The sequence below is a fragment of the Malus domestica genome, chromosome 01 (genome assembly GCF_042453785.1).
Source record: "Malus domestica chromosome 01, GDT2T_hap1".
Lineage (NCBI taxonomy): Eukaryota > Viridiplantae > Streptophyta > Magnoliopsida > Rosales > Rosaceae > Malus > Malus domestica.
Genome location: NC_091661.1, coordinates 18,708,813 through 18,730,174, shown reverse-complemented (window position 1 = coordinate 18,730,174; position 21,362 = coordinate 18,708,813). Strand labels below are relative to the sequence as shown.

The following is a 21,362-nucleotide window of genomic DNA, read 5'->3' as shown; positions in this document are numbered from 1 at the left end:
ATTCATTCTCAACACACTGTTTCATGTATGGTGAATTTTCAAGCTTAACATGTGGATAGCACAATGGGTGACATGGAACACGTGTGGCCGTTTGGCTTCACACGTGGGACAACCTGCTCTGATACCATAAAGAAGTTGAGGTTTCACTATAAAACCAATTGGCTTCGATTTTAGAGTAGCCACATTAGGCTTGGCAACATCTTTTGGCTTGGCGGCGTGGGCTTTAGGCTTAGTATCATGCTTAGGCTTTGTTGGAGTAGTCACTTTGGGCGTTAGAGCAATAGCTTTTGGCTTAGATGCGGGTTTTGCCTTAGGCTTGGTTGCAGCAGCCTTTGGTAGCTGGCTTTTACCTTCCCTTAGGTTTCGCAGCAACAACTTTTGCCTTCAGTTTAACGGCGGACGTCGGCTTCTTCTTCACCAGAGAAGCAGGCTTTGGAGTCGATGACTTCACAGGCGGGAGCTTGAAGGAGTTTTTGACCTTGACGATCTTATTAGAACTCACAAGCTTTTTCAAATGGAAAAGCAAAAGATTCTTGAAGTTGGGTGGCAGCTGGTTATGTTTCTCCTCGATGTACTTAGTGATCGTGTACTGGCTCGAACCAGTCATTTCCTTCAACATCACAATCGCTTCCTTAACCATCTCTTCATATAGAGGATGAACCGGAGCACTTCTAGGCTTCCTCGAAGCGGGTGCCTTTTTCGCCTTGGGCTCCTTTGCCTTGCTGGCCTTTGTCGTCGGTTTGTCGTCTGCGGTATCGGTGGTAACTGGCTCAGGAGGAGGATTCTCAACCATCTTGGTCGCGACGACCACAGAGGCTTCTTTGGTCGCCATAGGATAATTCGAATTTTAGGGTTAGTGTATGGAAATAAAGGGGAAATAGAGGACTGAAATTTGAAAGAGGGGAGAGAGATCTGGATCGACCAGCAATGTACGTGTGTGAAGCCCAACTTTCTTCATATAATCAGAGTAGGTTGGCCCGCGTGTAAAGCCCAATGGCCACATGTGCTCCACGTCACTTAATTTGTGTTGTCCACGTGTTTGGTTTGAAAATTCACCACACGTGAGGTGGCGTGTGAGAATGTGACAGTAAAAGAGTCCCACATTGGTGAAAGGAGAAACCTTACAAGGAGTTTATAAGAGGTTGGGCTACTCCCCATATTGCCAATTGGTTTTATGGAGGAACCTCAATTTCTTTTGCCAATTAGTTTTATGGTGGAACCCCAACTTTCTTCATAGGCGGCGCTAGGCGGTGGATTTTAGAATAGTGCCTCACAGTTTATCGTGAATTTATGTACGCACATTATAAAACATTGTGCTAAAAACATGAGGTGACAAAAAATCCATGAAGAATCTCACTTTGATTCTCCTTAACATTTCTCTTATGCCGCATCTCACCCCTAAGCTTCACTTCAAAGTTCCGACCAACTTAATATATAGTTAATTAATTGATTAACAAGAGCAAGAACTATTCATGGAGGCTTTCACAAGAATAAAATTAATGACCAATTGTATTTGTCCACCTCATTCCCTTTCGTATCATCTCTTTAGATTATTAGTAATTTTTTTGGTGTTTCCCTACCTGCTTAAATCGATTACCTCACCAGATCCATCTATTCACTTCATGATACGTGACGAGTATGAAGTATAATCTACTTCAATGACTTATCTTTTTGTTTCATTTAGAAGCCACTCGTCAAGGATGAAACCCTTACCCATTCCTTCTTCACCTGTGCATTCTACATATTTCGTTGCACCTCCTAGCGGGCACATGCACAGAAATTTACATCTCAATATGACGTAGGATTGGAAGAGCAGTTCAGATTGGCGAGTTTCAGCGTGAATAGTGATTTTCGTATGAATATTGTTTTTTGCGGTGAATAGTATTATTGAAGATTATACCAGTCTCAAGATACATTTCCGGAAAAAGAACGACGTGATGAAATGCATCAAACTCGTCCCTATACCAGATGGATTTAAGGAGTTTAATGATGCCCGTTCACAATCTATGTGTCGTAGGAATATTGTTATGGGCGACGATCAAAAGACCCCTCTGCAAAATGTAAATTTCTATAATAACCTAAATCAATTAGTGAAACCAATTAATTTGATTTGTTTCCATTTTAGTTTTATTAGCAAAGTAGTAGTGTTGCTAATTGGTAATATGGAGAGTAACCCAACTTATAAGCTCATATAATGTCTTTTCTCTTATCAATGTGGGTGCCTCGTCATGTGTGAGGAATATTCAAGTCAAATACATATTTTCGAGCCAGATACGGGGACGACACAACTGAAGTGACGTGGAGTACGTGTGGCCGTTAGACTTCATATATTGGATAACTTGCTCTGATACCATGATGTTGAGGTTTCACATAAAACCAATTAGCAATATAAAGAATAACCCAACTTACTTATAAGCTTACGTAAGATCTCTCTTGTCGTCGTATAGGATTCATCTCAACAATATCATCATAGAGTCACCGAATGTGGAGCGTCCATTAATTAATTGCTGAGGGTAACAAATGAACATGAACCCCAATATCTTTTTTTTTTTAGTACAGCATGAACCCCAATACTAATCATAAAGCCTAGTGAGATACAAATCATGTGTGCGAGGACGGGCATCAGACGATGATGACCTACAGCTTCGATAAGCTATGGCTCAAAATTACAGCTCCGACGAGTAGAAGAAACCAAATTCGAGAAAGAAGCAAACTCATCTTTCAAGGGTATCCCACGAGTATCAGAGTAGGTTGGTCCATATGTGAAGCTGAACAGTCACACTCCTTCACTTCACCCAATTCGTATTGTCCACGTTTTTTACTTGAAAATTCGTCATACATGAGGAGTGGGTGAGGATGTGAAGGTAAAAGAGTCACACATCGGTAACAGGAGAAACATTGTAAGGGTTTATAAGAGATTGAGTTACTCCCCATATTATCAATTGATTTTATAATGGAACCTTAACTTTCTTCAACTTCAGCTCTGGCGAATTTTTTTATTCTTCTACGTCTGTAATTCCTTTACTTGTACTCTAAAACTTTGTTGCTCGATATCACATTGTATATATAAAGGTGTTAACCCTGTCAATGAAATCTATCCAATTATATCAAATCCCTACATGGTATCAATATCATTGATGGTCTGGATTCTTTGGTCCATTTGCTCTGAACACAGAAATTCGGAGGATCTAAATTCGTAGTTATGGTTTATTTTTCTTGTTAGCCGCTCACCCTCTCCATTCTAGACCCTAGCTCCCTTTCGGCCACCCCCTCCTTTTGACGTCAAATTAACACATCCTCAAAACACTTGATTTGAAGCCCTTCAAAATAATTAACTTCATCCAATTGGTGTACAGAAATGTACTGCTAAATAGAGATGAAATAGGTTGGAGAATTACAGTAGAAAAAATCAAAATTGGAATGAAAGTTCAAAGACTAGAAAACAACTAAAACGAAAATTGAGCCACTTTTAAATCAGAGGTCCTCCCTGTCATATATATCCTAACGATATTTTGTACCAAATTGTGCGCCATCGTTTGTTTGTACTATTGTACACTAACGTGCTGGTTTCTCTCAAATTGTTCGAAAACAATAGTTATATAAATGGGACACTTAGGATGCGGTCCCTAGCTATCAATATTCTTTGATTGAAACATTGTTAGTTTTTAGTTTTTGATTGAGGTCCCTGACATTAATGTAATAATGTAAGTTACTATATTCTTTAAATTAAAAATTAAAAATTGAAATTTGTAATTGTTTATATTAATGAGATTTTAAATAAAACCCATAATTTATGGGATTAAAAATAATAAAATATAAATTATACTCTCTATTATATTGTGTGTGTGTGTACATATATGTATGGGTACATTAACCAAAATTAACAAAAAAATTATTGTACCAAAACATGGATACATTCTCAAATCAACGAAAAATAATGTACCCATATAAGTTTAAACATGGATTAAAAAATTTGAAAGGATTTTATATTAAAAAAAGGGTACATTTTACATATAACAAATTGATATATTTGAGAATGGGTACATTTAAGATTAAAAAAATTAAAAAATTATATGAATGGGTACATTTAAGATTAAAAAATTGAGAATCTTTTTATATATATAAAAAAAACTAATAGGTACAAACTTAATTTAATTTAATTTTTTATTATTTTGGAAATGTTTGAATTAAAAATTAATTAGAAGTTTAATAGAGGTGTGAGTATTAAACCCTAAATTAATTACTAATTTTTATATTAAAAAATTATATAATAAACATGTAAATTTATTATCACATTAATGCTAGGGACTTGAATCAAAATTTGAGAACTAATAAGGTCTTAGTCAATGAACAGTAAGAATTAGGGACCGGATACTAATTTTTCCTATATAAATTGGAGCATTTTGTTTGATCAACGACTGTCTTATAGCTTTACAAAATTAAACATGATTTGAATACAATGTTTCTTTGAAAACTGCATTTACTCACCTATAATACAAGAACAAACATAGATTAAAGGGCCTTTTGGTGCCATGTAACTTTCTCATCTTTGCTTTTAATTTCACCAATTTAGTACTATTACCTTCCAAAATTCGCACAATTAGGTGTAGTCATACGTTGCCTAATTGGTAACTTTTCTAACAGTATTAGATACTTCAGCATGCATGTCGTCAATGCTGAAAATATAGTGCAGATGTTTTAAAGAGTTTATGCAACAAAGAACATCTAGTATGAACCATAAGGTCCTATACATCTCAAGTTTTCTTTAATATTTTTTACTATTTTTCCATCTATCTTAAGGAAACATGCTTACAGCTTAAGAAATTTTGGTAAAAGATAAAAGACCAATGGGCAGCGACTGAAAAAGTATAATTATTGGAGAATGGGAATTGAGAAGCTCTTACATGAAAGCAGGAACTGCTGTTCACTCTCCCTGGAGACTTCGACCGTTTGATAAATTATTGTCAAGTGCATGCAAGATCTCGTGACGGAGTCTGTCCACAGTTGGATCAAGCAACAACGGACCATATGTGGAAGCAAGGTACGTCTTGTTCCATACCCCGACAATGGCCTCCGACTATGTCTCAGGATCATGGTAGAGACGTTGAGATGGCAAAAGCCGGAAGCCCTTGAAGGGGAGGGAACAACCAGTGCCTTGAAGCTTAATGTATAAAGTGCCCTGCAAGTACTTTTTGTCTTTATGAATTTTGAGCTACGGCCATGCATATTTATAGGTTGTAGTCTTGTACATGTGTAACATTGTATGTGCCAATTATATATAATTTTTCTTAAACAGAACGCATGGAGGACACATATCCTACATAATGGATTCATATTAAATATAATTCGCACATACAATAATTCTTCGTGCGATAGAAAAGAGATGAAGTTGTACATAGACTATGGAGCAATGTGGGATTGGGACATGCGCTGACTTCAAATGTGTGGCAGAACAAGAGATTCTCAGTGATTCCCATGAAGGGTTGGACTTTTGCTGCACTTGATATGCGTGGCATAACAAGAGATCCTCAGGGATTCCCACGAAGGTCTCCGAAAACCAAATGGACAAAAATAAGTGGCTCTTAAGAGCCAATGCAAATGGTCAATCACCATAAGCTGAGAACTGAAGAATAATAAAGCAGTGGTTTTCTGCATTATTAGGTCGCAATCTCCTACCATAAAAAAATACATATTTATTAGGAGTAGCCGAAATTGAAGGAAAGATGAGAGAAAATCGGTTACGGTGGTTTGGACATGTGCAAAGAAGGCCTACTGACGTTCCGATTAGAAGATGCGACTATGGGACAGAGGTTCAGGGCCGAAGGGGTAGAGGAAGACCTAGGAAAACTTTGGAAGAGACTCTAAGAAAAGACTTAGAGTACTTGGATCTAACGAAGGACATGACACAGGATCGAGCACAATGGCGTTCTAAGATTCATATAGCCGATCCCACTCAGTGACTTGGATTTTCCAAGTCTCCAACCGAGAAGTTTTCCTCACTCGGGAAATTAAGGGAACACTACCCCAACCTACATGCTCCACTCAGAAAGCTTCAACATACAAGCTTTAACAAAAGAAAATTCAAAGAACTTAGCGAAGAAGGCTTTGGTGTATTTAACACAATACGTTGAAATGAAGGAAAGCTTATTTATTGATATCCCCGATAAGCTACAAATATGTACATATACATGAGTCAAAATAAGCACACAAGAGGGAGCCTTCACAAAGGTTGCTTAGGAGAAGTCTCAGCAGTCGGTAGAGCCCCAGAAAGAGAAGGCACCGGAGGGGGATCATTTGGAGCCTCAGTACTAGACAGAACCCTAGAAGGAGGAGGCATCAGAGGTTGATCATTTGGAGCTTCATTACGCAGTACAGCCCCAGAAGACGAAGGCAATAAATGCCTTTGGAACAAACCAACAAATCTCTGATGATCAAGTAAAACCTGACCATCAGTTTCCTTCATCTGGTCAAGCTTCCTCTTCATGTTTGTAGCATAGTCATGTGCGAGCCGGTGCAACTGTTTATTCTCATGCTTGAGCCCTCTAATCTCCTGTTTGAGACTCATCACTTCAGCCGCCAATGATTCAACTTGGCGGGTTCGAGCAAATAGGCGTTGGGCCATATTAGACACAGAACCTGCACACTGAACACTGAGAGCCAGCGAATCCTTAACAGCTAACTCATCAGACCGTTTGGAAAGTAGTCTGTTATCTTTTGGGAGTGAGAAGGTTCCTGGCCACCACCGCAGCGGTCATATCATTCTTCATCACGGAATCCCCAACGGTAAGAGGACCAGTAGGGGAGACGAAGGATGGGCGCCATATGTTGTCTGGAGAAGGCGGGGCTGCCTCTTCAACAAGGTTCAAGTCAAAACGACGGTCGGAGGGGCCAGACATTTTCAAAGGTGTTGAAGAGAGAAGAGGTCGGACAAATCAAGATCTTAGAAGTGCAAGAATGAAGCTTCTACTGGTGGAGATTCAAGTGTGCTTTGGAACTTAATGCCAGCCCCTATAAAAATCTGCACTCGACGAAGCTTCAGAAATCGAAGAGGCGCCTGCTCAGAAATCGAAGAGGCGTTTGCTTTCTCAAAAGCGGGGCTGCTTAGAGATCACGAGGGTTGATCTCAGAAATCGAAGAGGCGTTTGCTTTCTCAAAAGTTGGGCTGCTCAAAGACCACGAAGGCCGATCTCAAAAATCGAAGAGGCGCTCGCTTTCTCAAAAGCTGGGCTCCCCAGAGACCACGAGGGCCGATCTCAGAAATCGAAGAGGCACCTACTTTTCCAGCCTTGTCAGCACCTGTCACACGCACACTCAGTTTTGCGGAAATTATGGGCATTCTGTCAAAGACTTCTGGGGAAGTAGAAAACACATGAATCTTACTGTTCAATCACCCACTTCCCACACGCAACAATAGCTCATGGGTACCACAGATAACTTTGCCAAAGTTCTCTGCCAAAGTTGAGCACGTGAAGCTTGCAGCTCCCACTACATCGCTCTGACCAAGAAGGGTAAAAGAATAGCAAAGAAACAGCACTAACAAAGTTTAGACCCATAAATTTTGAAGGTCTAGCTACCATATTATTACCCACAAGGGTAAAGGAAAAGTACCACTGCTGGATAATTGGAAAGTCCCTGTGTGTCAACCTCTGTGCTTCGTGGCAAGGTAGACTAGCAAACATGCCCAACCTTTACTCACATTCGAGAAAACACTCCCAATAAGATTGCTTGCTCCAAAATCGAAGAGGCACCGTTCTTCGAATCTCGAGAGCCAGACTCCCAACATGACTACTTTCTCAAAATCGAAGAGAGGGTAAAGGAACAGTACCATTGCTGGATAATTGGAAAGTCCCTGTGTGTCAACCTTTGTGCTTCGTGGCAAGGTAGACTAGCAAACATGCCCAACCTTTACTCACATTCGAGACAACACTCCCAACAAGATTGCTTGCTCCAAAATCGAAGAGGCACCGCCCTCCGAATCTCGAGAGCCAGACTCCCAACATGATTACTTCCTCAAAAATCGAAGAGACACTGCTCTCCGAATCTCGAGAGTCATACCCCCAGCATGATTGCTTTCTCAAAAATCGAAGAGGCATCGTTCTCCGAATCTCGAGAGCCAGATACCACAGACCACTTTTTCAAAGTGCTCTGACAGAGTTAAAACATGTGAAACTGGCAGCTCCCACTACCGTGCTATGACCAAGCAGGGTAAAGGAATAGCATTACTACTTGTTGTTAGGGAGACTCCTATATATGTCGACCTCCATCCCCAACGGACAGGCAGACCTGCAAAAATGCTCAACCCTTCATCATATCGGAGAGGGCACTCCCAACGAAGCCTTTCGAAATATTCAGCTTTCTTTCCCCCCGATAATACCTCTGCAAACAAGCTATACTAGAGCAAGAATATCTCATATCATCAGGGTTAAAAGCAAGAGTATCCCATATCATGCTTTTTCCCTGTCTTTTCTTTTGGCCTTGTTTTTACCTGCAAGACAAGGAGAAAGAGAGCAATCAGTCAGCACTTGGAATCAAGCTTCCAGCCAGGAACTGACTGCCTGGAACCCCTTACCTGATTACTTACCTGTCATTGCTCTCGAGTACTCATCTTCAACATCTTATGTTTCCAGGGAAGATTCCGCATCTGCTTGAGGAACAGATAGGGCAAGTGCGAAGGATACAAGGAAGCATGTGGAGACAAGCGTAACAGCACACGTGCCGATACATTCATTACTCTGTCAAAAGCAAAAGTATCCCATATCAGCAGGGTGGAACGTACTCTAGATTTGATGGACTTGTTTTGACCCTCAAATTCTTCAGTCGGCCTTATACTCTGGAGGAAACCAGAAAACCCTCCAGCTCAGTTCAAGAATAAGCCTGTGGAAAGTTACTTCTTCAAAAGCAAAAGTATCTCATATCATCTCTTCTCATTTTTCTTCTCTTTATCCTTCATGCTGTTGCAAGATGGGGAGAAGGTGAACAATCAGTCGGAGCTCTGATTGCTTACCTTGTCTGTCACCTCTTTCAGCAGACCCCCTAGCTCGGCGACTTGGGGGACTCCTACTACATGGTTTGTATCGCGCTTGACCAAGCCTGAAACTACGAGTAAGCTTCAAGTGAAATTGATACATTACCTTGTGCATCTCCACCAGTTAAAGATACCACCCCTGGATGGAGGAAGAGTACTTCCAGAGAAGATGCCACATCTACCTATGAGACAGATAAGGCAAGTCAAGACGACACCACACTCCGATACTTAGAAGTTTCGTGATTACGAGATCATTCTCCCACAATATTTCCTAATGTCATTTGTACTAAATCATTCACTTGTACTCACTAAATGAGAGCTTGAACCTATGTACTTGTGTAAACCCTTCACAATTAATGAGAACTCTTCTATTCCGTGGACGTAGCCAATCTGGGTGAACCACGTACATCTTGTGTTTGCTTTCCTATCTCTATCCATTTATATACTTATCCACACTAATGACCGGAGCAATCTAGCGAAGATCACAAAAAGCGATCGTTTTCGCTACCTAGGATCTATCTTGCAAGAGAACGGAGAATTAGATGGAGATCTCAACCATAGAATACGAGCTGGATGGAAATAGTGCATCCGGCGTGTTGTGTGACCGTCGTAGGCCACTGAAGCTCAAGGGAAAATTTTATAGGACGGCAATAAGGCTAGCGATGTTGTATGGCACAGAATGTTGGGTGATGAAGCATCAACACGTACACAAAATGGGTGTAGCGGAGATGAGGATGCTTCGTGGGATGTGTGGGCACACGAGAAAGGATAAGATTGGGAATGAGGATATCCGAGGTAAAGTAGGAGTAGCCGAAATTGTAGGAAATATGAGAGAAAATCGGCTCCGGTGATTTTGAACATGTGCAAAGAAGGCCGACTGACGCTCAGGTTCGAAGATGTGACTACGGGACAGAGGTTCAGGGCCGAAGGGGTAGAGGAAGACCTAGGATAACTTTGGAAGAGACTCTAAGAAAAGACTTAGAGTACTTGGATCTAACGGAGGACATGACACAAAACCGAGCGCAATGGCGTTCTAGGATTCATATAGCCGACCCCACTTAGTGGGAAAAGGCTTTGTTGTTGTTGTTGTATTATTCCTCATCCTTCCCATATATATTCAACACTAAATCAACAAACGAATATAAAAGTTAGAAGTTTCTTCATCCAGTAATTTAAAGTTGTAAGTTTCTTCATCCAATCACAAAGGTTTGAAAACATGATTCTTAGATCTTCACCCAAAAGATTATTATTAGATTCCCTCATCACATATCATCTCATAGCCAGCTTCCAAATCCTCTTGAATCCTTTGCTGTTACACACCTCTTCGTCAATGCCAAATGACATGTTTAGAAGCTGCACTTTGTGCCGCATCTCACCCCTAAACTTCACTTGAAAGTTCAGACCGGCTAACTATAGTTAATGAATTGATTAACAAGAGCAAGAACTGTTAGTGGAGGATTATATAAGAATAAAAGGACCAATTGTATATGTCCACCTCATTATCTCTTTGTTTCATTCGGATTGTATTATCTGCTTAGATTATTATTATTTTTGCTGGTGTTTCCTACCTGCTTGGATCGATTACTTCACCATCCATATATTCACCTCAAAACAAGTGAAGAGTATAAGTATAATATCTATTGGATTAATTATTATTTTGTTATGTTCGGATTGTACTTCACCACCAGGAAACCCTACCCTTTTTTTGGTCGAGAACATGAAACCCTACCTACTATCCTCCATCTGTGCATTTGACGACCTCGTAGTCGTACCGTGCAAAAGAATTTACATACCAATTGACCAATAAGTGTGTGTTTATTCTTTGTTTGATTCATCTGAAAATGTTAAATGGTTCTTTTGTTTGGACTGAAAATATGACAAAAATTGGGTCTAAAAGCTTTGGTTTCCGGAGCCCATTGTTTTAGGGTGGTGCTATATCCACACATCCATTTTCTCACACACCCCTCTTAATTTTTTAAGGTTGGATTGTGTGAATGGAAGAAGATTAATGGACAAAAATTAACAAAGGTGTGTGGAAAGTAAAATGAAATGTGTGAATAGCATTACCCTTGTTTTAAGTGGGAGTTGATCATATTTGGGTTGTAGCCTTATGGGTTAAAGTGTGAATATGGGCAAACTGTTTTTGTGGTGAAAATTATGTGATTGTGAGGCATTCTTGGTAGTAGACTTCAAATGAATATATTTTGATGAGGAGAAGGGAAGGCTAGGGTTTGATGGAGCACTATGCATAGAGCAAGTGGAAAGAAAGGGACACAAAAACAATATTTCTCAAATTCAAGCTTTTTAGCAAAATAATCGCCATTGCCATCACACACACACAAACACCGTCTACTAGTGGCAAATAGTAGTGGCACACTTGAAATCTTTAAATTCATGTTGATGTAAATTTTTGGCCTACGTATAAGGCCAATGGGAAATTTTAGGAGCGAACAGTTTGGCACGTATGGTGGGATACTTATAGGCAAAATTAAATCATGAACAATCCTAGTGTTTTTCAACATACTGTCAATAATTATATGATGATAAGGGCGAGTGCTACTTTCTTGAGTAACTATTTTATATCTGGATGATTTTCCAGTATTTCATTCTTTTTGTCACCAGTGAAGGAACTGCTTAATTAACTCTGTAAGGTGGGCATAATACGGAGGTGGTTTTTATTTTTTTTTTAAATTTTTTTATTTAGAACAATCGACATTATCTACATTAAGGAAAGAGAGGGTGGGCTTAGCCTCACAACGGTCTAGCAATAATGTGGTTTAAATTCGCCTTTGGAGAAAATCGAACTTGTTTGTACCATACTTTTTTTTTTGGAGTACATCGATATTTTTACACTAACTGAAGGGAGAGTTCGGCAAAGCCACACAATGGGCAACCTAATTTGGTATCGAATTCGCCATCCACGAGATTCGAACTTAAGACCTCTCACTTCCAAGTAAAGAGGAATACCACCAGATCGTAGTACTGAGTGGCTGTTTGTACCATACTTAGACCAATCTTGAAACTACAAAGCACCGGTCAACTTCATACCTTTAAGGACCCACTGAGGGGTTCATGCTGAGGCTCCCCTGCCGAAGCACAAAAGTTTTCCTCCACCCAGGAGGCCAATCACAGCACGACACGTGTCAATGTTAGAATAAAGCTCCTAGAATCCCACATCGTCCGCGAACAAAAGATGAAGACTCTCCTCAACTTTAAAAGAAGACCATTCTCCTACAATTAATAACTAATGCCATTATTGTACTTAAACTCATCATTAGAATCTACTAATGATGATTATGCTTGAACCTATGTATTGTGTAAACCCTTCATTATTAATGAGAACTGCTCTACCCCGTGGACGTAGCCAAACTTAGGGTGAACCACGTACATCTTGTGTTTGCTTCCCTTTCTCTATCTCTTTACATTTCATCCTCAATAGGTGATTGGAGTAACCGTGCGAAGGTCACAAACTCAACACTTTATGTTGTTCCAAAGTCTCACTGATTTTGTGTATCAACAGAACTTAAGACCTCTCACTTATAAGTGAAAAGGAATACTACTAGACCGTAGTACTAAGTGGCGGATCTCAGAGTTTAAAATGGCAAGAGATGCTTGATATGAAGAACAATTTTCTCAACCAACCCTACTTTTGGTATTTGACTTATATTCAGTAGTGATGATAAATTTTTATTGTGTATTTAACAATTTTCTCATTTGCCAAACAGAAAAGTTTATGTTCTTGTAGTGTTTTTATTGATAATGTGTTTTGATAAATTCACGACAATGCTAGGGTTTTCAGAAAATTCAAGTGGCAGACACTTTGCATATCCTGTATTGGCCTTTCCTCCATGATATGTGTAATTTTCTCTTAAAAATTAAACGTTAGGCATTCAAATTCCATTATCTAACTCATTGTTTAAATAGGGACCACTATACATGAGAATGTCAGTTAACATTTCAAATATGAGAGCAAAGAACTTGGAATTGAAATATGTAAGATTTGAGGATTTATTTGGTAACCGGACGCACTTGGAATCACAGTACAGAATGTAGTAGGGTTTGAACTAGTTCATTGGTCTTTCTTGGTAGAAAGTGCTGCTCTTTTGGTCCAACATAGCTTGGTCTATCTAATATGATTATGCATTCAAGATTTACAAAGCTAAAGTTGAAAAGAAATTGGATTTGAAAATTAAAGTGGTGATGTCTGATAGGGAGAGAATACTATGGCAGATACATTGAAAGTGGTAGGAATTTATGACCATTTTGCATTGTTTTTTAGATAAGAAGGTATTGTTGCCCAATACACCAATCTTGATACACCACAACAAAATGATGTTTCAGAGAGAAGAAATCGAATTTTAATTGAAATGGCACGAAGTATGATGAGTACATGAGAGAACCAATGGTTTCAAGTTTTACTGCCCAAATCACACTACTAGATTCATTGAGACCAGAAACGCAAGGTTCTTGGAAGATGATTTTGATTCAACAGAAGAAAACAACAATCGTGTCATTGTCAACAAGAACCTCACCATAGAAACTGTTCCTTGCAGTAGTGCAAGTAACAAGGAAGAACGTTATTCTAAATATCCCCGCCTAAAGTCGCCTAGGTGTTAGGCCAACTAGCCACCGCCCCAATTCATTTGAAAATTAAGAACATGTAAATAGACTTGCCTAGGCGCCCCTAGACTTATCTAGGCACCTGCCTAGGTCGCGACTCTCATTTAAACAAACAATAAGTAATGTCCATTTTGCATTTTATTTTTTCTAGAAATTGTAAGAGGTTGGTTGAATACTTGGATGAACATTCATTATATGCTTGTTCCTATGTTTTCAATATGTTCTATTATAAAAATAACATATATGTCACTATATTTTGGAATTGATTTATCCCAATACAATTATGTATTACTTTAAGTATAAGTAGATATTTATATGTTATATAAATAAATTTAATTAAAACTAAATAAACACCTAGGCTTCCACCTAGAAGCCTAGGTGCTAGGCCCTTACCCACCTCCCAACTAGAGCTTGGCACCTTTTAGAACCTTGACGAGGAATAGACTCAAATGCATGATCAAATGGACTCAAATAATGAAGATTGGTTGAAGACAATGAAGTTAGAATTGCAATCTATGAGTGATAATGGAGTGTGGGAGCTAGTTGAATTGCCTGCAAGATGTAAACCAATTGGTTGTATGTGGGTTTGTGAAACTAAAAGAAAGGCAGATGGTGAGATTGAGAGATATAAAGCTCGTTTGGTTGCAAATGGCTTTACTCAAAAGGAAGGAAAAGACTACAATGAGACATTCTCACTTGTCTCAATGAGTGATTCTTTTAGAGTCATTATGGCACTTGTTGCTCACTTTAATTTGCTTTTGCATCAAATGGATGTGAAGGTTGCGTTTTTAGTGGTTATTTGGTTGGAGAATTTACATGAATCAACTTGAGTGTTTTGTGCAAGAAGGAAAGGAAAGTTGGTCTATAAATTGAAAAAAAATCAATTTATAGTTTGAAACAAGCTTCAAGGCAATGGCATTTTGAAGTCGATCAAGTGATACAGTCTTAAGGTTTTACGAAAAATTCGCTGGATGAGTGTATATATCTTAAAGTCAGAGGAAGAAACTTTGTTATCCTCATGCTTTATGTAGATGACATACTTCTGGCTGAGAGTAATTTAGCAATGATATGTGAGAACAAGTTGTTTTTGTCAAAACATTTTGTAATATGTAATAACCTGTCCCTAATTTTATAGTTTTTATAATTTTAAAAGTGTGAATTTACAAAAATACCTTTAGAGGCGAGGATGTTCATTTTCGTTGACCATCTTATCGTGCGACGTATGACTAATTCTATTAGTATATCCTTGTAGTGCTCGACTTTATGAACACGTAGGTGGACGGAGACGTTACGAAACTATGAATCCAAAAGATACCTTTGAAAATTACTATTTTAGATATTGTAATATTATCTTATTATTTTAAATAATTATGTTTTATTATAATAATAAACTTTGGTCCACTCATCTTTTTGTTTTGCGTCCCCCTTTAGGATTTAGAATCGAGGCGTACAATTCTGGTGTCAAGGCATTCCCGCATCGATATCTTCGAGTCCTCTCGGTGTAGGACCCATTTTCTCTTTTCTTTGTAATCTCATTTATTTCGTAATATTCCTTTCACACTTTTCTTAATTAGTTGTATGCTTTAAACACGTTCCTGCATTTGCACATTTTCATTATATTTAAATTCACTTATTTTATTTACATTAGTTCTTTCCTCATAACTTGCACACATGTTAAAACGGCTTCGTCATTTTTGGGTGTTGGCCAACACGTGTCTATCTTGATCTTTGGAGGATATCGAGATCATGGCATGTCATAATGTTTGACATGACAGAAGCTAAGTGTGTGCTTGGTATTAAGATCAGTCGTGACAAAGATAGAGGATTGTTAGGTTTGTCACAAAGAAGGTACATAGAGAAGGTGCTCGAATGTTTTAACATGGATAAGGGTGTGGATAGCATTTTCTTAAATTTAAGGGAACTTTAAAGAAAAGTACTCACTACTGTTCACTTTAACGAAAAACCACATTTTTTCACTAAAAAGTCAATCCTGGTACTATTCACTTTACCCTTTATTTTGTCATTTTTGTTAAAACTCAAAGTTTTCAAGTCATTTTCATTAGTTTTCCTTAAATTTAATGCCTGTAATTAATTTTCGTACCACCAATATCGCCTAATTTAATAACTTACATCACTATCATCCTCACACATTTTACAAGACCAGTTATCAACTTGGGATGAAAAGAAGTTTGAGTACCAAACTGAATCCAACTTTTTATTTTTTATATTTTACATTAAGGGGGAGAGTTCGATTAAACCACACAATAGACAATCTAATTTGGTATTGAATTCGCCATCTATGAGATTCGAACCTAAGATCACTCACTTATAAGTGAAGAGAAATACTACGGACCGTAGAACTAAGTGACTAATCTATTGAAGGGATCAAATTTTCAATTAACTCAAACTTGAAATACAAGTCACTAATGGGGAGGAATTAAACTCCAACGACATGACGTTTTCTTGTACCTAGACGACCGCGTAAACAACGACATGTCATTTAACGTCAATCTTTCTCGTGTGTCTGTAAAAGTCCGTTAAACATTCCCCGCCTTTCGACATAAAAATGGCCAAGAAAAGAGAGCGCCGAGTCGCCCCGAGTGCGAAACGCGGCTACGATCGAGTCGAACCGCCGGACCAGTTCTGCGGCGCAATCCGGCAGCACACAATCACCGCATTTCTCTTCTTCTGCGTCGCTGTATCGACCGGCGTGCTCGCGTACCGCATCAAATATGCTCCGACGGCGAACCTGGCGGATTCCTACCCCGTCCACGAGCGAGGAATCGTGAAGCGTGATGTGAATTACCAAGAGATCCTCACTGCAAGTACCCTCCATACTGATTCTTTAACCAGATTATTTATTGTGTTCTGCATTTGGCCTGTTTGGTTGCCGGGAAAATGCGGGAAAATCAAGACAAATGGAAGTTATAGCGAAATGCACGAAATGATAAGAAACTTTAGTGTTTATACCAATTTTATGATCTTACTGTGTTTTTATTGATGAAGTGTTTTGAAAAAATTCAGGAAAATGGAAAGGTTTCCGAAAATACGAGTAGGAGGCACTTTGAATATCCTGCATTGGCCTACATTACTCCATGGTATGTCATGTCTTACGATCTGTTTGGCTATAAATAAATTATGGGATTGTATTGGTTTCTAATACACTGTTTGGATTTGAACGAAATACAACGAGAATTTTAGTTAATGTTTCGAATATGAGAAGAAAAAAAAAAAAAAGGACTTGGCATCCAAGTATATGTAAAATTTGGGGGATTCATTTGGTAACGGAATTATGGTAAAGAATGTAGCGGAGTCTGAACCGGTCCATTAGTCAGTCTTCGGTACAAAGTGCTGGTCTTTTGGTTTAACATAGCTTGGTGGATCTGATATGGTTATGTAATGGTTTTTCGTTTTAAAGTTTGTTGTTGTATAATAACCAAGTATTTGGTTAGTAATTTATTTAGCTTGGTTGCTCATATAATCATATTTAGACGTATTTGCATTACTTAGCTTGAAATTTTTGTGAACTCCTCATATTTCAAATTATACAGGAATTCCAAGGGCTATGATATGGCAAAAAGGTTCAACTCCAAGTTTACTCATTTATCTCCAATTTGGTACGACTTAAAGAGGTATGCTCCCTGTTTGCGTTGTTGGACAAAGTGATATGAGTAGTTGGGGTTCTGTTTTGCACCATGTTTTTAAAGAGTTATCACTGCCCAAATAAGCAGATGGTAACTGTCAAAACTCTGCTTAGTTATTTGCTTATAGACGTGACCATTGACGTGTCTTTTTTCAAAACTCTAGATTAGAACTGTCTGCTAAATAAATTTGGAGCCGAATCAAACTTACCGTTATGATTACTTTTTCGTTGTGGGGTGTTGGGGGGATGGTAATTGATGCTCTCATTTATGACCGTCAACCTCAAGAAGTAGTAGGAATATCTATTAAGATTTAGTAAGTTGTAGATTTATGAAGATTAAGCGATAATTAAGATTTGTGTTGCTATTTTATTTGTGGATAAGTTTTCAGTATTTCACTCATTTTGTCAACAGCCAAGGCAATAGCTTAATTCTGGAAGGTAGGCATAATGCTGATACAGGATGGATCTCAGAGATTAGGATTGCAGGCGATGCTAGGGTACGAAGAAGAACTCTTTAACCCCCTTCTCACTACTTTTCGTATTTGATTAATATTGAACAGCTGTGACATCAAATGTTCACAATCGAATCTGGGAAGTCATGGAATAAAATATGAGAGGTCTTTTCAACAGTTTGTCAACTTAGAAACAATTTAAATTCTTTTTGATAAGTTGTAGATAAATTTCCTGTGCTTTAATATGCAGTTGAGGCACACTTTCGATCTGGATTGATAGTAGTCTCACCTGTAGCACACCTCTATAATGTAGGTATTGCCTAGAGTCGTTCTGGAAGCATTTCCAGCAGAGCTCCTTACAAAGAAGAAGCAGAGGAGTAAAGCTATTAATCTTCTAGTGAACGAGTGCAAGTAGGCCTCCGATCTTGACTACTTTTTGTTTGTTTGTCTGTTTGTTTGTTTTAATAAGATATTTAATGATTTATGCAGTCTGTACCAAAACTTTGGTCATTTTTCTTTAAATCGAATGCAGATAAAGTACTAATTTTGTGGGGGGGCTTTTTCTTTGATCAGGGAGATGGGATATGATGGTATTGTACTGGAATCTTGGTCAAGGTGGGCAGCGTTCAGAATTTTGCATGATCCAAGCATGCGGAATATGGTAATGTGCTAATTTTTCATGATCCAACTAGGCAAATGATGATAATACTAATTTTTCATGAGGAATTTGGGAAAATTTGTGTTTGTTGTCTGTTCAAAATACTTTTCTACTTTTCACAAGTTAAGTATATAAGTTTCACCTATTTTGAAGTGTCAGGACTTCGAACAACTGTAACTGCAATATTCCAAATTCGAACTTCATTTGCTATTTTGAGAAGCAACTGTTTATTATATTTGCCTCAATACAAAGAAGAAGGATATACAAAATTGTATTAGCTTGCTTATGAAATCTTTGAGTCGGAGTCACTTTGTTACCAAATACAGCAAGCACTTGCCTTTTTCATACCTAAATCCAAGTTTGCTGAAAGTCATTATTGTTCGGAGGTGTAGATGTTTCCTATTGAACTTAGTTTGTGGCTATTCGTTGGTGCTGTTTTCTAGAAAGTGATACCATATATTTTCTCCTCAAATTATATAACATCTGTGGATCTTTGTTGTTCTGCGCAGGCATTGCAGTTTATTAAAGAGCTTGGAGATGCACTACATGGTGTGAGCTTAGAGAAGAATGATAAGCAACGGTTGCAATTAGTCTATGTTATAGGTCCACCACAATCAGAGAAGCTCCAACCGCATGATTTTGGACCAAAAGATCTTCGGAGCTTGGATGATGCTGTGGATGGGTTCTCACTTATGACGTATGATTTCTCTGGGCCCCATAATCCAGGTCCCAATGCACCTTTGAAGTGGATTCATTCCACCCTCTGGCTGCTCCTTGGTACGGATGAAGATTGTGCTCGAGCTCGCAGAATATTTCTTGGCATCAATTTCTACGGCAATGATTTCCTCCTCAAAGGAGGTATTTTTCTGGTTCTTCCTCTTTGTACAATTTTTGCTGTCGATTGCCATTGGAAAATCTCTATCTGATTTATGATTTCTTGTTCGTTATAACCCATGGGGAGTGAACTTAGGTGAATAAATAAACTTACCAATTCTTGTATGACAACTTTACGCGGTCTGGATTGATCAGCTTAACATCGTACATTTGAGTAGTTTATCTAAGTATCTGTCTGTTATTGTCTCCGACTTTCCAAATCGTTGTTAATTCATTTACGAGGACATCTCTTGGAGTTTTTTTATATATCTTGAACGTGAATGAATTCTGTAGCAGTTCCTCGTCTTAGGGAGAGTGCTTTAATGTTATCGAAAATGCAGGTCCGGGTGGTGGTGCTATCACTGGAAGGGATTACCTGTCCTTGTTGGAGAAGCACAAGCCCCAGTTGCAATGGGAAAAGAACAGTGCAGAACATTTGTTCTATTACTCCGATGATGAAAATAACTACCACGCCGTGTTCTATCCGTCACCAATGTCAATTTCCGTGAGGCTAGAGGTAGGTCGCTACTGGGGATGCGGCATCTCGATATGGGAAATTGGGCAAGGTCTGGATTTCTTTTTCGATCTTCTGTAAACCAGTCCTCATTTGATCTTCTAACAAAGTTTTTGTTAGGGGTGACAATAATTTGAAGAAATATAACACATTTCAAGAATTCGATCCATCATTTATGTTTCGTTCTTCGAAGGTCATGGGAACTTTTTTTGATATGGATGCCGAGACGGGGAGGGAACGCGGTGGCGTTATTTGAAAGAAAAAGAAAAAAATGTTCATTCCGTGAACCAAACCAAACTGCCCGAATATTTTAGAAGCTACATCTAATAGATCGAGCTTGGTTTTTTCCTTTCTTTTTGGGCGCCATTGGTTGGTTGGATGATTAAGTTTATAGATCAAAAGGATAGTGATTTTCACTTTTAATTTAGAGTGTCGGAAGTTAAAACCGATTACCAAACTTGTCATGTGTTTTAATTTTAGCTTATTTGTCGATTTGCTCTCCAAACTTATATAGAGGTGTTAATTTCTTCCATGAACTTTAATTTTAGCCAACTATCTTCCTAAACTTTTATAATTACCCAATTTTTCTCTTGAGATTTAATTTTAGCCGATTATCTCCCTAAACTTTTATAAATAGGCAATTCTCCCCCTAATGCTAGATTTTAAAATATTTTAGCTAATTTTCCATCCATTTTGGTCGAACAAGCAACATGACAACTTGTTTGGACCCGATTTTACACTATCGGCCCGAACAATCAAGGTCGTTGAATGAATGGGTTCTAAACCGTTGGATTTCATATTTTTCTAGATATTACTATTGGATTTTCGTAAGGAGATCAATGTCAGTTCAAATTGCTATGCAATTGGTTTGAGAGCCAACGTGGTGGGTTAAAAGATTATCTTCCATGCACTTATGGAGATAAAGATGGTGAAAAAGGATAAGGGCCAAATTTTTTCGAAACCGAATATGCGTGCAAATTACCTCAGTAATGATGGTATCTGATGAGTACCAAAAGATAAGGAATGGTGGGGTGATCAGATGGGATAGATAAAGAATATTCCTTGTGTGTTTCTATTTGATCAAAACTACAATTGCAAATTGAATTTGTGTCAAGTAGATAAAGATGAGAAAGGATGGAATTGCATGCAACGTGTGGGGTCAAGGTTAAGGCGATGCAATTCCATTGGTGCATGGTTGCACGGTTCTAGCAAGAAGGTTACGAAAAAATTTGGGTCACGATTGACTTGCACAAAAATCGTGTGCGCGCCAGAATGCGTGAAACGTGAATTACGTGAGCACGACCTTATAAATACATGAGGCTGTGGAATGTTAAAAGGGACCTCCAATTCAACACACAACTGCCCTACGCAAACTCTCTCAACAACTTTGAGATTTTTTATTTTCTCTTTTCGCTGACACATCTTCCGTTGGCATTAACAATACTGTGAAAGCAACCGGTGATATCTTAAGTCGGCATAGATAGCTCTGTCACCGTAGAATCAGCCGATCTCGCAGCATCTTCCGTTGGCATCAACAGCACTGTGGCGAGGACGGTTGATTACCTATCCAAGTCTCG

At 38.5% G+C, this 21,362-nt stretch overlaps 2 protein-coding genes across 2 annotated transcripts; one reads left to right on the top strand and one right to left on the bottom strand.

Moving 5' to 3' along the window:
- Nucleotides 1–346: 346 nt before the first annotated feature.
- On the bottom strand, nt 347–832 carry LOC103417646 (histone H1.2-like). Its single transcript, XM_029105958.1, has one exon. The coding sequence runs from the start codon at nt 830–832 to the stop codon at nt 347–349; it is 486 nt and encodes a 161-aa protein (XP_028961791.1).
- A 15,316-nt stretch (nt 833–16,148) lies between these two features.
- LOC103418990 (uncharacterized) lies at nt 16,149–19,945 on the top strand. The gene is made up of 8 exons (XM_008357142.3): nt 16,149–16,466; nt 16,670–16,743; nt 17,197–17,277; nt 17,701–17,785; nt 18,054–18,151; nt 18,314–18,401; nt 18,908–19,256; nt 19,613–19,945. Exons 1-8 carry the CDS (start codon nt 16,212–16,214, stop codon nt 19,864–19,866), a joined length of 1,284 nt encoding a protein of 427 aa, XP_008355364.2. The 5' UTR covers nt 16,149–16,211; the 3' UTR covers nt 19,867–19,945.
- Nucleotides 19,946–21,362: the final 1,417 nt, after the last annotated feature.

What these genes read in the sequence shown, in the direction of transcription:
- LOC103417646 (XM_029105958.1), bottom strand. Translation starts at nt 832, where the DNA reads ATGGCGACCAAAGAAGCCTCTGTGGTCGTCGCGACCAAGATGGTTGAG.
- LOC103418990 (XM_008357142.3), top strand. Translation starts at nt 16,212, where the DNA reads ATGGCCAAGAAAAGAGAGCGCCGAGTCGCCCCGAGTGCGAAACGCGGC. An exon ending in ATCCAAGCATGCGGAATATG is followed by an intron (nt 18,402 to 18,907) that starts GTAATGTGCTAA and finishes TGTTCTGCGCAG; the next exon opens with GCATTGCAGTTTATTAAAGA. An exon ending in TGATTTCCTCCTCAAAGGAG is followed by an intron (nt 19,257 to 19,612) that starts GTATTTTTCTGG and finishes TCGAAAATGCAG; the next exon opens with GTCCGGGTGGTGGTGCTATC.